At 38.4% G+C, this 13,555-nt stretch overlaps 2 protein-coding genes across 2 annotated transcripts; one reads left to right on the forward strand and one right to left on the reverse strand.

Moving 5' to 3' along the window:
• Window positions 1-3: 3 nt before the first annotated feature.
• LOC135117111 (2-oxoisovalerate dehydrogenase subunit alpha, mitochondrial-like) lies at window positions 4-3,526 on the reverse strand. The gene is made up of 8 exons (XM_064035552.1): window positions 3,375-3,526; window positions 2,591-2,859; window positions 1,533-1,789; window positions 1,207-1,372; window positions 737-940; window positions 505-623; window positions 250-397; window positions 4-141 (listed from the first exon to the last, which is right to left on the reverse strand). The coding sequence occupies exons 1-8, from the start codon at window positions 3,432-3,434 to the stop codon at window positions 63-65; spliced, it is 1,302 nt and encodes a 433-aa protein (XP_063891622.1). The 5' UTR covers window positions 3,435-3,526; the 3' UTR covers window positions 4-62.
• Window positions 3,527-4,397: 871 nt separating this feature from the next.
• Window positions 4,398-13,485, forward strand: LOC135117102 (cyclin-K-like). The gene is made up of 3 exons (XM_064035524.1): window positions 4,398-5,001; window positions 5,239-5,425; window positions 12,979-13,485. Exons 1-3 carry the CDS (start codon window positions 4,487-4,489, stop codon window positions 13,423-13,425), a joined length of 1,149 nt encoding a protein of 382 aa, XP_063891594.1. The 5' UTR covers window positions 4,398-4,486; the 3' UTR covers window positions 13,426-13,485.
• The last annotated feature ends 70 nt before the right edge of the window (window positions 13,486-13,555 follow it).

The raw sequence follows: 13,555 nt of genomic DNA on the forward strand, positions 1-13,555 counted from the left end.
CGATAATATTAAAACATAATTTATTAAGAATGCAATGTCGCTATTTACAATCAGTTAAACAATTAATCGGTCTGGTATTGATCGAGTGGATATTTGTCCGGGTACTTCTTCAAATGCTCCTCCATTTGTTGCATTTGTTTTCTGAAAAATAAAAACGAAGTGTAAAATGCCAGTAGTTTAACTTTGAACTTATTTTGAAAAATGTTTGTAAAGCTAATTAATTATAATAAAAGGCAGTTAAATACTGACTGAATCCTAGGAGGCATTTCGTAATAAACATCCTCAAGCATTTCCTTCCAGTGCGGACGCTTCTTCTTCTCTGCTTCCTGCATGGTTCTGACGACTGTGTCTCGTGATTCCTTCAGGCAGGTTTTCTCAGCATCTTCACTCCAGATACCTGTAGATAATAAAAAGTCAGACAATCCACAAAAGTGTGAATGACCCTTGAATAATATTCAAAATGATTTTTGTTTTCGTTTTAAATTATTCTATTAATGAACTCACCTTTGCTTTCCAAATACATTTTGAATTTCTGAAGTGGGCTTTCATCTTTGGTCCATTTTTGTATTTCTTCTACTGACCTATATGCCGTGCTGTCGTCAGACGTAGAGTGATGACCAACTCTAAAATATAGATAAACAGAGAATTCTATATAAATAAGATTATTGAATTTTAAGACATCTGTTGTACATAGTTCATTTAAATATTTTTCTAATAAACTTTTCTTAAAACTTACCTGTAAGACATAGCTTCAATCAACACGGGTTTATTGTTAGCAATGGCGTACTCCCTCGACTGCTTAACAGCGTTGTATACGGCGAGAGCGTCAGTCCCATCAACTCTTACGGTGCGGATGCCGAGTGCAGGGCCTCTGGCTGCTATACCATCGCCTTTGTACTGCTCGCTTGTTGGAGTTGAGATAGCGTAGCCGTTGTTTCTGCTGTAACGTTCAACAAAACACTTCAAATTCATGAGCATAGGAACTTCAGTAAATGTCAGGGATAGAGACATTTTACAAACCTTCCTGTTTAATGGAAGACATATAGCCACTTGATAATATTGTTTACAGAAATATCAAAATGTCATCCCTGTATTGGTCCGGTCATCGAAAGTTTAAAAGGGCTACAAGAATAATTCTTTTGTCGCAAGGTTGGTCAGTATAGTTAATTCATGACGTCGTTAACTGAACCATGAACTCCTACATACCATAACAAAACCACAGGGCAATCCAAGGTAGCGGCGAAGTTGAAGGCTGCGTACGCGTCTCCCTCAGAAGCGGCGCCATCTCCGAAGTAGCAGATAACACAGCGGTCGTTGTCCGGCTGACGCTTCAGTGCGTACGCTGCACCGACTGCTTGCGGCATCTGGGTTGCTGAAATATTACCAGGAATACTGAGATATCGTGTAAATGGTAGCGCAGCTATTCAATTCTTCCTGGAATTAGCATGTCTATTTAATAAATTAAGATTCAGCTCTTGTATACACAACATGTAGATTTTCGATATAGATTATTATATTAGTTTTTTGTTTACCTAGAGGACTGGAAAGCGTCACAAGGTTCCTTTGCTTGTTCCCATAATGTACAGGCATCTGTCTCCCTTTGCCAGGGTCTTCATGGTTGCCGTAACACTGGTTGATGAGCTCGGTAACCGTCACTCCTCGATAGAGGAACACGCCTACTTCCCGGTACTGGGCAAATACCAGGTCTCGGGGGTCTAAGGCTGCCGCGCTACCGACATGGATGCCTTCCTCGCCGTAGTTTGTCATGTAGAAGGATATACGACCTTGCCTGTAAATTGATAAAAATATTTTTAGCATTGCACGTAATTTTCAAAAAAACTTAAACAAATATGAGACAAAGGAAGAAAGGAAAACTAGGATGGAAACGCGTAGGAGAGATTTACCTAATTATTTGCAGCCAAAATTAAATGTTGTCAAACATAGCTCCAAAGTACAGTCCGTTAAAATTTACAATAAATTGCCACTAGAGCTAAAAACTATTGATAGTTCAAGAATGTTTAAATTCAAATTAAACTTATTCCTGTTGTCGAAGTGCTACTATAGTATAGAAGAGTTTTTCAGCGACAAAAGTAATCATCATCATCATCATCATCATCATCTCAGCCATAGGACGTCCACTGCTGAACATAGGCCTCCCCCTTTGATCTCCACAGATACCTGTTGGAAGCGACCTGCATCCAGCGTAGTTAACAAGTTACATTGTGGCATTACAAAAGTAATGCCACAATGTAACTTGTTTTTCACAAGTTACATTGTGGCATTACAAAAGTAATGCCACAATGTAACTTGTTTCTTATTAAGTGAACTTAATGATTTTTGACATGTTGTTATTTTGATTGAGTTGTATGTATGTTTGTTTTTTTTTTCATTTTTTCCTTGACATTACCTAATTTCATTATTGACTGTCTCGACTTTTGTTGATTACCATTGTTATTATTGTACCATTAGTATAAGTTGTCTTAATCCTGTATTCAACACAAATGTATTTTTGTTCAGAATAAATAAATAAATATCAAATAAAAATATTTTTCTAACATTTAACTTTAAATATAAAAAATAATACACACACCTTTGAGACTCGTACAAAATCTTGTCCATTTGAGTAAGTTGTACCATCGTTTTGTACATGTTCACAAGTTGGTCATTATCGATACTCGGCTCCTCCCTACTCTCGAGCACCGCGCCATTGTTGTCCAACACCCGGTAGATAGGGATGGGATCGTAGCTGGTGTCGTTCAGGAAATTCATTTCCGTGACGTACGGAGCTTTGGCGCCGGGAAATTCGGCATTTTTTGGCTTGTTTTGTGCAACCTCCGGTCTTGTATTTGTGGACAAAACCTAAAAAATGCGTTCAACATACTTTTAATGATCACAGGATAGGTACTCCTTTTGTTATTCCCTGTCCATGTGACTTTCATTAGAAAATAATATCTAAAACATTAATACAGCAAAGTAGGTAGCAATGAAAACCATTTATTGAAACATTCTTTTTAAATTACCCTAATCGCAAGAAGCGCATAGAAAAGTTATTTAAATAAATGCAAAACAAAACGAATTTCAATAACTTATTCAATCACTACGTATCTAGCTTCAGCAAATGATGTAATGAAAACAAACGTATGATGTTTGTTACTAAGTTCAATATTGACTGGCTCTTGTAGATAAAAATCCAAAACACGATTATCAGCTTAATCACTTGGCACTGATTTCGTTTACTTAAAAAAATACGGAAAGTAAAAGTTCTACAACTTTATTCTCCCACTCTTAGATTTGTATGTAGGTATATTAAGTAAGAGGCACTAACACGTGTGTGAGAACAAATACAATAACTTGTTTATGAATAAATAACTAACCCGGTAAGCATTGCGTAGCGCGCTCAACCGCAAAACACTAGCTCCTGTCCTCAACGCCATATTGTGACTGACGTATGCTCATTATAATTAAACGGTATCGTTGTAAAGCATTAGCAATGGTGATAAGGCATTCGGCGTTTCACACAGTGTAGTTTGATTCGGTATTATGTTGGAATTATCTGTTATTTTGAAGCCGTAGGTCATCATCATATCTTCTTAAATGGATGACGATATTCATGATTTGGGAAAAGGAAGTCTTATTTGTTTGAATACCGGCTATGATGATGTTTTGTTGTGGTTTCCACACGCCTGCTAAGGGGAATACATTTTTTTTTTCATTTTTCAGTCGGAGCAATAGGTTCAAACTCTTCAGTATTTATTATCAATCATGGATGATGGCCAAATCGATTTAGGTAATTTCAGTGCCTATGCAAAGATATTACGCTACGTATTTAGTTATTGTGGAATCTCTGCTGAAAACAATTATGTATTTACCGATAAGATAAAAATCTTTATCGGACGCTTGTATACCACACGCGGTTCATATAATACCTACATAATTATATATAAACCAATAAAGCCATTCATTAGATATTGATTTTAATACTTTAACTTATTTATTAAACTTCCCCTTAAGTAATAAGCCATCGGCAGGTTTTTAGTAACTTTCTGACTATGCCTATTCAGGCCTATTGGACTGAGTTATTTTGAAGAGTTACGTTTGAAGCGCAATTACTGTAAGCTAAAAGCAGGCAACAATTTAATCTATGATTCTCTACTGCAATTACACAAAATAAATATAAAATATGGAATATCCATAGAAATATCCTCCTCAGTAAGATACTTTACGAGCTTTTGTTTTAGGAAATAGCAACATTATTTTTTCGTGCGTTTGATGTTTTTTTGGCAACAATCCGCAATTGAAACGTCAAACGTGTTACTATAACCCTACCAAATTCTGATAGCAAGATATTGTGTTTTTAAACGCATGTTTACGAGGCTTTACAATTCTGCAGGGCTATAATATTTGTCAGTATTCAGTAATAAATAAATGGCTGTGGAGGTTAGTGACCGTCTATCGATAATATTAGTGTTATAGTGAATCAACGACAATGCCTTACTGGTATTATGATAAAAAGGATCTGCAGAACACGCCGTCGTTCCGCGATGCAATATCCACGGACACGGAAAATCGGTACAGGAAGGAAGGCGCGAGGTTCATCATCGATACTGGCTCGAAGATGGACCTAGGTTATAATACAGTGGCCACTGGAGTTGTTTACTTCCACCGCTTCTACATGTTCCACTCGTTCAGAACATTCCCGAGGTACATCACCGCGTGTTGCTGCCTCTTCCTGGCGGGCAAGGTGGAAGAGACGCCAAAGAAATGCAAAGATATCATAAAGGTTGCCAAGTCGTTGCTAACAGAGCAGAAATTCGCTAGTTTCGGAGACGATCCCAAAGAAGAGGTGATGACGCTGGAGAGGATCTTGCTGCAGACGATCAAGTTCGACCTGCAGGTGGAGCACCCGTACGGCTACTTGCTGAAGTACGCCAAGTGCCTGAAGGGCGACAAGGCCAAGCTACAGAAGATGGTACAAATGGCGTGGACATTCGTTAACGACAGGTTAGTTTTGATAAGCTTGCTAGACACTTTCCTCATTTTTTTTTGTGTGAGAAACATTTTCATAGAAATGAATCTCTCAAATACTGAATTTCCTATTTAGCAAATCAAATCTAAGAATAAATTAATTTGTGCCAGCTAATGCTAATAATAATAAGCAGTGTATGTATAATCAAGTGTACATACTGGCTACACATGGAATTAGTCATGGTATATTCAAGGCTTGATTGTTATTTTCAGTTTGTGCACAACATTATGTTTACAATGGGAGCCGGAGGTCATAGCGGTGGCTCTGATGTTCCTCGCCGGCAAGCTCAGCAAGTTTGAAGTGCTGGACTGGAACGGTCGGAATCCTAAACACACAGCATGGTGGGACATGTTTGTTGAAGATATTACAATGGAACTGCTTGAGGATATTTGTCATCAGGTATGTTTTTTGATGTATTTAATATTTAATAAAGGTATTTTGTTAAAAAAAGATAAATACTGTTATGCAATTATTACACAACATATTTATCATTTGAAAGTGGCTACTAAAGTCTACAAATAGGCTATGCTTGGTTATTTATTAGTCTTTTGTTTTTTTCTCTCTGTGACTAGAAAGTCTTATTTAAAAAGGTCAACTTAATTTCGTACATTATAATAATATAATAAATAATAAAAACTTTATTTCGGACAAGTCCATATGAGCGATACAAGAAAACACAGATAAATACATACAAAACACAACACAATCACATAGTAGTATGTAGGCTTATCCAATGCCTCAGTAATGGTGAATCCCACCTATCTGTCAACACGTTCAGGATACTATTAGAACTGGTTCGCACTCGGTGTAACAATGAAGCGCATCGCTTTCTAATGATGGCATGAAACCCGTCAGTGTGCGCGTCTGCGAACATGCCCGAGGCACTACAATACCGGGGCAGCCCCCAGTACCCTGAAGTATTGCACACGCAGGGCGCTGTACGTCGTCCGCGTATAGTTAACCCACAAGGAACACGTGTACATCGACTGGCAATAAGCTTTAAAAAGCGTCACCTTAACAGCGTCACTGCATCGTCTGAACCTGCGGGCCAACATATTGCTTCGGACCGCCAGCGCCCTACGTTCCCTCTCCATGTCTCTGTCATCTTTCAAGTCCTCTGAGACCCAGTGACCAAGATATTTAAAGTGAGACACCTGCTTCAACTCGCTACCACTTAGGGTGATAGGTACTGGGGTATAACTTTTATTACCGGCTTTAAATACAAGTATCTCACTTTTTCTTGAGTTGTATCTCAGTCCATGACCCTCTGCATACGTCTCACAAATTCGGGTAACCTTTTCAATGCTGAGATTGAAGGACTCAGCAGCACCATGTCGTCCGCATAACTAATGTTATTAATACTAACTCCATCAATATGACACCCGACGCCAGTGCTGCTGAGTTCGCCAATAAGACCATTCATGTACAGGTTGAAGAGCGCGGTGAGGTCAAGCCACCCTGCCTCACACCACAATCCAACCTGTACACATCTGATGCTGCCCCAGCCCACCTTACAATATTAGTTTGCCTATTGTACCAATACTTTAATATAGTTACAATCTCTTGCTCACAAGATGTCTCCCCATCCAATTTTTCCCATAGCTTCTTGTAGGACACAAGGTCGAATGCCCTTGACAGGTCCAAGAAACAAGCATAAACTGGTGTCTTTCTGTTTACATAGTACTGGACAGTCTCCTTGAGACACATGATAGCACTCTCGGTTGATAAACCTGACCTGAAGCCAAACTGCTGATCGTGAAGGTTTATATGCTTATTCAAGTGTTTATCAAGAAGACTGTCCAACACCTTGGCTATAATTGTGGCTAAAGATATCGGCCTATAATTCGACATGTCCGAGACATCTCCATTTTTGTTTTTTACTATTGGTACTACAACTGTATGCATTAATTGTTCTGGTAAGTATGAATGACTTAAACACAGATTGAAAAACATTGTTAAAACTCGTGGTAAATGAACTCCGGCATATTTTAAATGCTCTATACTTAATCCATCATGTCCGGGAGATTTGCCTCGGACCATACCCTGAATTATATTCCTAATCTGTTTATTTGTGAACCTGACAACGACACCCGTATCCTTGCCCCTACATGGCCCCATATCCTCCTGTACATCCCCAACAGGTAAGGAATCTACTTTAAAATGAAGACGAAACGCCTCAGCTATTTTAGATGGTTCATTAATGCCAGCGACGCTCACTGGATGGCCAGGTTTTGGATTAAGGCTGTTAGTATTTTTCCAAAAGTTCTTAAAATCTTTCTTTGTGTGATGATCTGCTATTATATCCATTTTAATTTGCTGTTCATTATTTTGACACCATTTTAATTTCTGTTTAAATATGTTTCTAGATTCGTACATGTTATTATACAAATCTCCAGTAGTAGGTTTTCCCCCAACTATCCACTCTAAATAGTACCGCCTAGCCACCACATGAGCCTCCCTGACATGTCTGTTCCAACCTGTGACATATCTTTTTCTATTTAACCTATTACTAATATTGCAATTATTACTATCTATTGAAGCTTCAGTCATTATAGCAACTATATCTTTATACATTCTATCTAATATAACTCTATGACTACTATCTGAACAGATTCGATCTGCGCAATTATAACATTGACTAGGAAAATCTATAAGTTTAAGTTTTGAGTGACAAGCTTTATGGTACTTCTTTATTTGACTAGAGTCCCTTTCCCCCCATATAATTTTATTATTACTATTACTATTTTTAATAACTTTAGCCTTAACTAACTCTAAATTGCACTCCATAAGAATAGGGTAATGGTCTGACCAGTAAATATCATACATTACTAATAAGCTCTTTTGCAAAAAAAACGGGCACCTATGCGAAATCTTAGTTTTATGGACTTTACGTGTATTTCAAAGGGTTTTAATGATTGTAGTATGTTTCTAGCATCAAAAGAGTTAGCCGAGCATGCGTGAGAGTGTATTCTAAATTTGAATTTTGTACAATTGCTAAGAAATTGGTTAAACCTTGTTTTGGACTAATTGCTGGCAGAAAGTTCGTCGGTGTTTTGAAAAGTTTTTGAAGTGATTTTCAAGAAAATGATAATGCAGTTTTAATTAATGATTAATGTACTTTTTTGTTAGATCAAAACATTTTTGAAAAACTAGGCGTATTTGATAAAATTTTCACCTGCTCTAAATGGGCTATGCTGATGATTGATGGCAATGTTAAGAGTTTCGGTATTTTAGTGTAAAGCGTTCTATTGTTTAGGTATTGTACCCACGTGTTTTAAAATATCGCTTTTTCATAAATAAACACTATTTAGAAGAGTATCAGTACCTTTGGCTGCGACAAAACCAATTTAAAGTAAGCAGTGCCGATCACAACCCGTCTCCTATCGGACTTTGACATTTAAAAAATACCAAATTTTGTGATAAATGTTAAAATTAACCACATGAAAAATTATGAGGAGGGTTAAAGCTATCTAAAAAGTCAAATTATTGCCCCGTTGAAGCTCTCGATAACTCCATAGGTATCGGGTTACTAAACAACGATTTAGCTGAAAGGGAGTCAAAAATTCAAAATTATTGGCCAAACGTATGTTTCTTAAGAAATGAGCAGATAGCCAATTATTGTTATGATTTAAGCAGGAAAGTGCTGCAGATGCCAGAAAATCTCATTGTAGGCAAGTTTATTTAATAAAATGTCCGTGGGATGAAAACACGCTATTTGAACACTCAGACTCATAGATCTTCAGAGGTCTACGGAGTTTCCCAAGAGGCGAGGTTGTTTAAAAATCAGCGATTACGAGACCTTAAGACCTCGTGCTCACAGTCTATGCGCTATTTTCTGTATTTAGTAGAATTTAAAGACTTTTAAAAATTTCAAAGTCCGATAGGAGACGGGTTGTGATCGGCACTGCTTACTTTAAATTGGTTTTGTCGCAGCCAAAGGTACTGATACTCTTCTAAATAGTGTTTATTTATGAAAAAGCGATATTTTAAAACACGTGGGTACAATACCTAAACAATAGAACGCTTTACACTAAAATACCGAAACTCTTAACATTGCCATCAATCATCAGCATAGCCCATTTAGAGCAGGTGAAAATTTTATCAAATACGCCTAGTTTTTCAAAAATGTTTTGATCTAACAAAAAAGTACATTAATCATTAATTAAAACTGCATTATCATTTTCTTGAAAATCACTTCAAACACTTTTCAAACCACCGACGAACTTTCTGCCAGCAATTAGTCCAAAACAAGGTTTAACCAATTTCTTAGCAATTGTACAAAATTCAAATTTAGAATACACTCTCACGCATGCTCGGCTAACTCTTTTGATGCTAGAAACATACTACAATCATTAAAACCCTTTGAAATACACGTAAAGTCCTTAAAACTAAGATTTCGCATAGGTGCCCGTTTTTTTTGCAAAAGAGTGTATATTTAATACCGAGAGCCTCGCAGCAGTCGTCAACACAAAATGGTCAAGCCATCTGCGCGAGCCGTGCGCATCACTAACGAAAGTGTACGATTCCGGTGGCAATAGTTCTATATCGGCGCACGACCACTGTTGTTCACTACAAAAGTTAATAAGTTCATTGGCAAATAACTCACCCGGGTGCGCATTAAAGTCCCCTAACATGTACACCGATTCAACACTATTATTTTCTATAATTGCATTTACTTCGCACAAACACTCTGTAAATTCTGCCAAATTATCTATACAGTTTGTGGGCATATACACCGAAAATATTATTATGGATCGGTCACTTACACCTAACTTTACGGCACATAAACGCGCACTATCACATTCGATAACGGTAGCTACGGGAAACACGTCCTTCTTCCAAAGCAAAGCCACTCCACCGTATGGCCTGCCTCTCAGTATACCAGCAGACGTATCTACTGCTGACTTGCCAGTATATGCAAAACGATCATCTATACTTCCCAAAGAAGGAATATCATGCGGCAGAAGCCATGTCTCCTGTAATGCAACGACATCAGCTGCGTCACATAATCGCCTCACACAATCTTTCGATCTGCTCACACTCTTACAATTAAAACTAATTAACTTGACTACATCCATTGTGCTCATTTAAGTTCTTCAAATTATTATTTCTACCATTTTTTCGCCACTTAAAATCGACAAAGCGTCGAAAGGCTATTCCCTCTGGCCAAAAATCCTTTTGCATAAACATATCCAATTTATTTCGAGGTATAAATATTTTATAAGAATCATATTCTTTTTCAATAGTCATGTTCATTTTTTCTATCATAACTTCAATATTGGTTTTATTCTTAACATATTCGACTATGCTACACACGGGCACAGCCTTCGCCACATTATAAATATAAATCGGGATTTTTATATCGGCCGCCTTAAAGTTAGAATCAGATGTAACAATGGCATTTCCTCTATTCCCTATAAACCTGTTTCTGTATCTTTTTCTCTGTACTTTTATCCATTCATCCGACTGAGATTCTTTTTTCCAAATTCCCTCTTGTGTTACTTCGGCAAAAGTTTTTTGACGCATTTGCACACTCGAAGTGGCCGTGTGTCGCCAAGACGCAGGTGCGCCTCGAGACACGTGCGCAATCGGCTCGCGCTCGGAGATGGTCATAATGTAATGACTCATTGGTATAGTGTATTCAGACAAATGGTTCACTATCTAATCAATACTTTGGAAATGATGAATATTGTCAACCTTGGATACAACTCATAACTTTACTCTGTATGAAGCGATTACAACTGTAAAATATGTCTGTAGCTCTTTAGGTCCCATATAATACTAATTCTTGCTAGAACCATAGCAATAATATTTTTTAAATAATCCCCACAATCTCCATTTCTAATGGTGGGCTTAAATTGCTCAATTTGAAGCAACATTAGTCAGTTATGATGTCATAACCCCCATTGAGCAATTTACTGCAATACCTGTAAACATAGAATGTTGCTCCATTGTGCGATTTCAATACTTTCATTGTTTTGTGATATGGAGGTCTTGTCAGAGTTAATTTGAACCACAGAATTTGCTGTCCATGGGAAAATTCAAATTGCTATTTATCTTTTACTATTGTTTTTCTCTCATGTTGTGTCATTTCAGTATTTGTTTTCCTCTAGATTGTGTTGAGCAATTGTGAAAATATTTGGGTTTCTGATAACATGGGCACAATGGAAGTGATTCACTGACCTTAACTGGGCTGATCTGGAATCCTCCTAGCTATGCTAAATAGATTATAGGATGCCTTCACCAAGTTGCCACTATATGTATGCTTTATTAAATAACCATAAAGCTAAACATATCCAAGTGCACAGAAGAGTAAGACAGGATATCTAATTCTGTAAAACATTGGAGGATATGTTTAGCTTAAACTGGTTAACAGAAATGGCAGGTGAATCTCACACCTACTATTTGCAGATGACACAGTCCTATGATGATGACCAATGGAGGTGCATCCTAATCTGGACTGGACAGCATCAGCCATGCGACAGTTTGGTTTCGGTATGATTTTGAATGAAACTAAAATCATCATCAATGTCTGCTGATGTCTGGGTAATGTCATTGGTGATGGCTTTCTCCCCCAAAATGTTTTCGGACTAGTTACACATAGGTACCTTAGTTGCTGAAGACTGGAAGAAGTAATTTTGGGAAGGAGAACAAGTTTACCTGAGTGACATTAAAAAACCTTTTTATTTGTCATTTATGTCATTACTTGAAAACTGGATTTAAAGTCTTTTCAAGAAGAGACTTCAACCTAAATGAGACATGGACACCTTTATAGTATTCCACAGTTTGAACGCCCCATAGTCAGCCGTGGAACAAACCCATGCTGGAACCCTTGTCGAAAACTATATGTGAAGAATTAACTACAAAAAAAGTATGCAATAATTATAACAAAAGGTTAAAAACGCTAAACCCTATAAAAAGCAAAAAATAACTTTTAACACTACGTAAACTAAATTTTGTCGTGTCGGGGGACCGCTCTAATTCATTACTTCAGATACGTGTTTTTTTTTTAAACGATGTTGTAATTAGAGGTAGGTATCATTTGATTTATGTAAGTTTTTATGAAGGTAAAAAGCGGTCCCCCGACACGTCAAAATTTAGTTTACGTAGTGTTAAAAGTTATTTTTTGCTTTTTATAGGGTTTAGCGTTTTTAACCTTTTGTTATAATTATTGCATACTTTTTTTGGGTCGGGGGTTTTTTTAAATTTATAATTTAATTTTATTTCATGCTTTTTAAAGGAGCTCCTTAATTTTTCCTTCTTTCATTTAATTTATTTTATCTTAAGATGGGGTCGCTATATGCGATCTCGGCCAAAGGAAGCTGTTTAACAATCCTCATGACAAACTGGCTCTGGGAGAATTGCACAGATTGAGAAACAATAAAGATTAACCTTTGGACATTCTAGATTTTCAGCAAAAATATAAATCGGTTTATCCGTTTCATTCCGGTATTCCAGGGTTTTATCCGCCACATCCCATTTCCAGCATCAAGTTCTCGTCAATCAGAAACATGAAGAGAACTCGTCAAGACAAATTCAACGAGCCCAAACTCGATGGGTTTACTAAAAGGCAGTTCAGGGTTACGTCTTCTACCTTCGTGCCCTAACAGAAGACCAGCTCAGTGGTTCCAAAAGACATTAGTGTTTCAAATTTCAGATCCCACATATACTTGTAACATTCCTATCACATCTAGCAAACGAGCTGATGACCTTGAAGACCTGAACCGATTTCCACCAAACATAGCTAAGAACACTCCCGACTGACATACCTTTTAAACAAAAAAAACCGCATTACAATCGGATCATCCGTTTGGGAGCTACGATGCCACATACACACACACACACACACACACACACACAGACACGTCAAACTTATAACACCCCGTCGTTTTTGCGTCGGGGGTTAAAAATGTCACGTATCAAAAGCTAATAGCCTATTTCGCCGGTTTCAGGTGCTAGATCTGTATTCGCCGCAGCCGCAGTCTTCAGGCGGCGACTCGCCCCCCGCGCCCTCTGCCGCCAAGCAGCCAAAAAACGAGAAGAAGCCTCCCTCCATTACACCGCCCACTTCCGCATCACCTGTCGCCGTAGTAGTTTCTAAGCCGGTGTTGACCCCAATGAAGAACGGCGCGGATATCAAGATCGAGCCGCCGAAGATGGAGCCGATCCGGTACACGTATCCCGCGTACCCGGGCCTGGCGGCGCCGTACCCCGCGGTGTACTCGGCGCCGCCGCCCGCGCTGCCGCCGCCGCCGAGGCTGGCGCCGCCGCCGATGTACGCGGAGCCGCCGCCGCCCGCGCCGCCGCGCTTCCCGCCGGTCAACGTGCCGCCGCCCAACTACTACCCGCCGCTGCGGCCGCCCGGCCCGCCGCCGCGACCCTACTACCCGCCTCCCTGATCCTAGTCTAAGCGATAGGTTATTGTATAATTTTTTACCGAAATATAATTTTAGACTATATTTTTGTGTTTCATTTTGGCAAATTATCTGAACCTTTCCATGTAACTGTCTTAGCTAAAGAAAAAGATAT

The sequence above is a fragment of the Helicoverpa armigera genome, chromosome 7, assembly GCF_030705265.1.
Source record: "Helicoverpa armigera isolate CAAS_96S chromosome 7, ASM3070526v1, whole genome shotgun sequence".
In the NCBI taxonomy this organism is placed as follows: Eukaryota; Metazoa; Arthropoda; class Insecta; order Lepidoptera; family Noctuidae; genus Helicoverpa; species Helicoverpa armigera.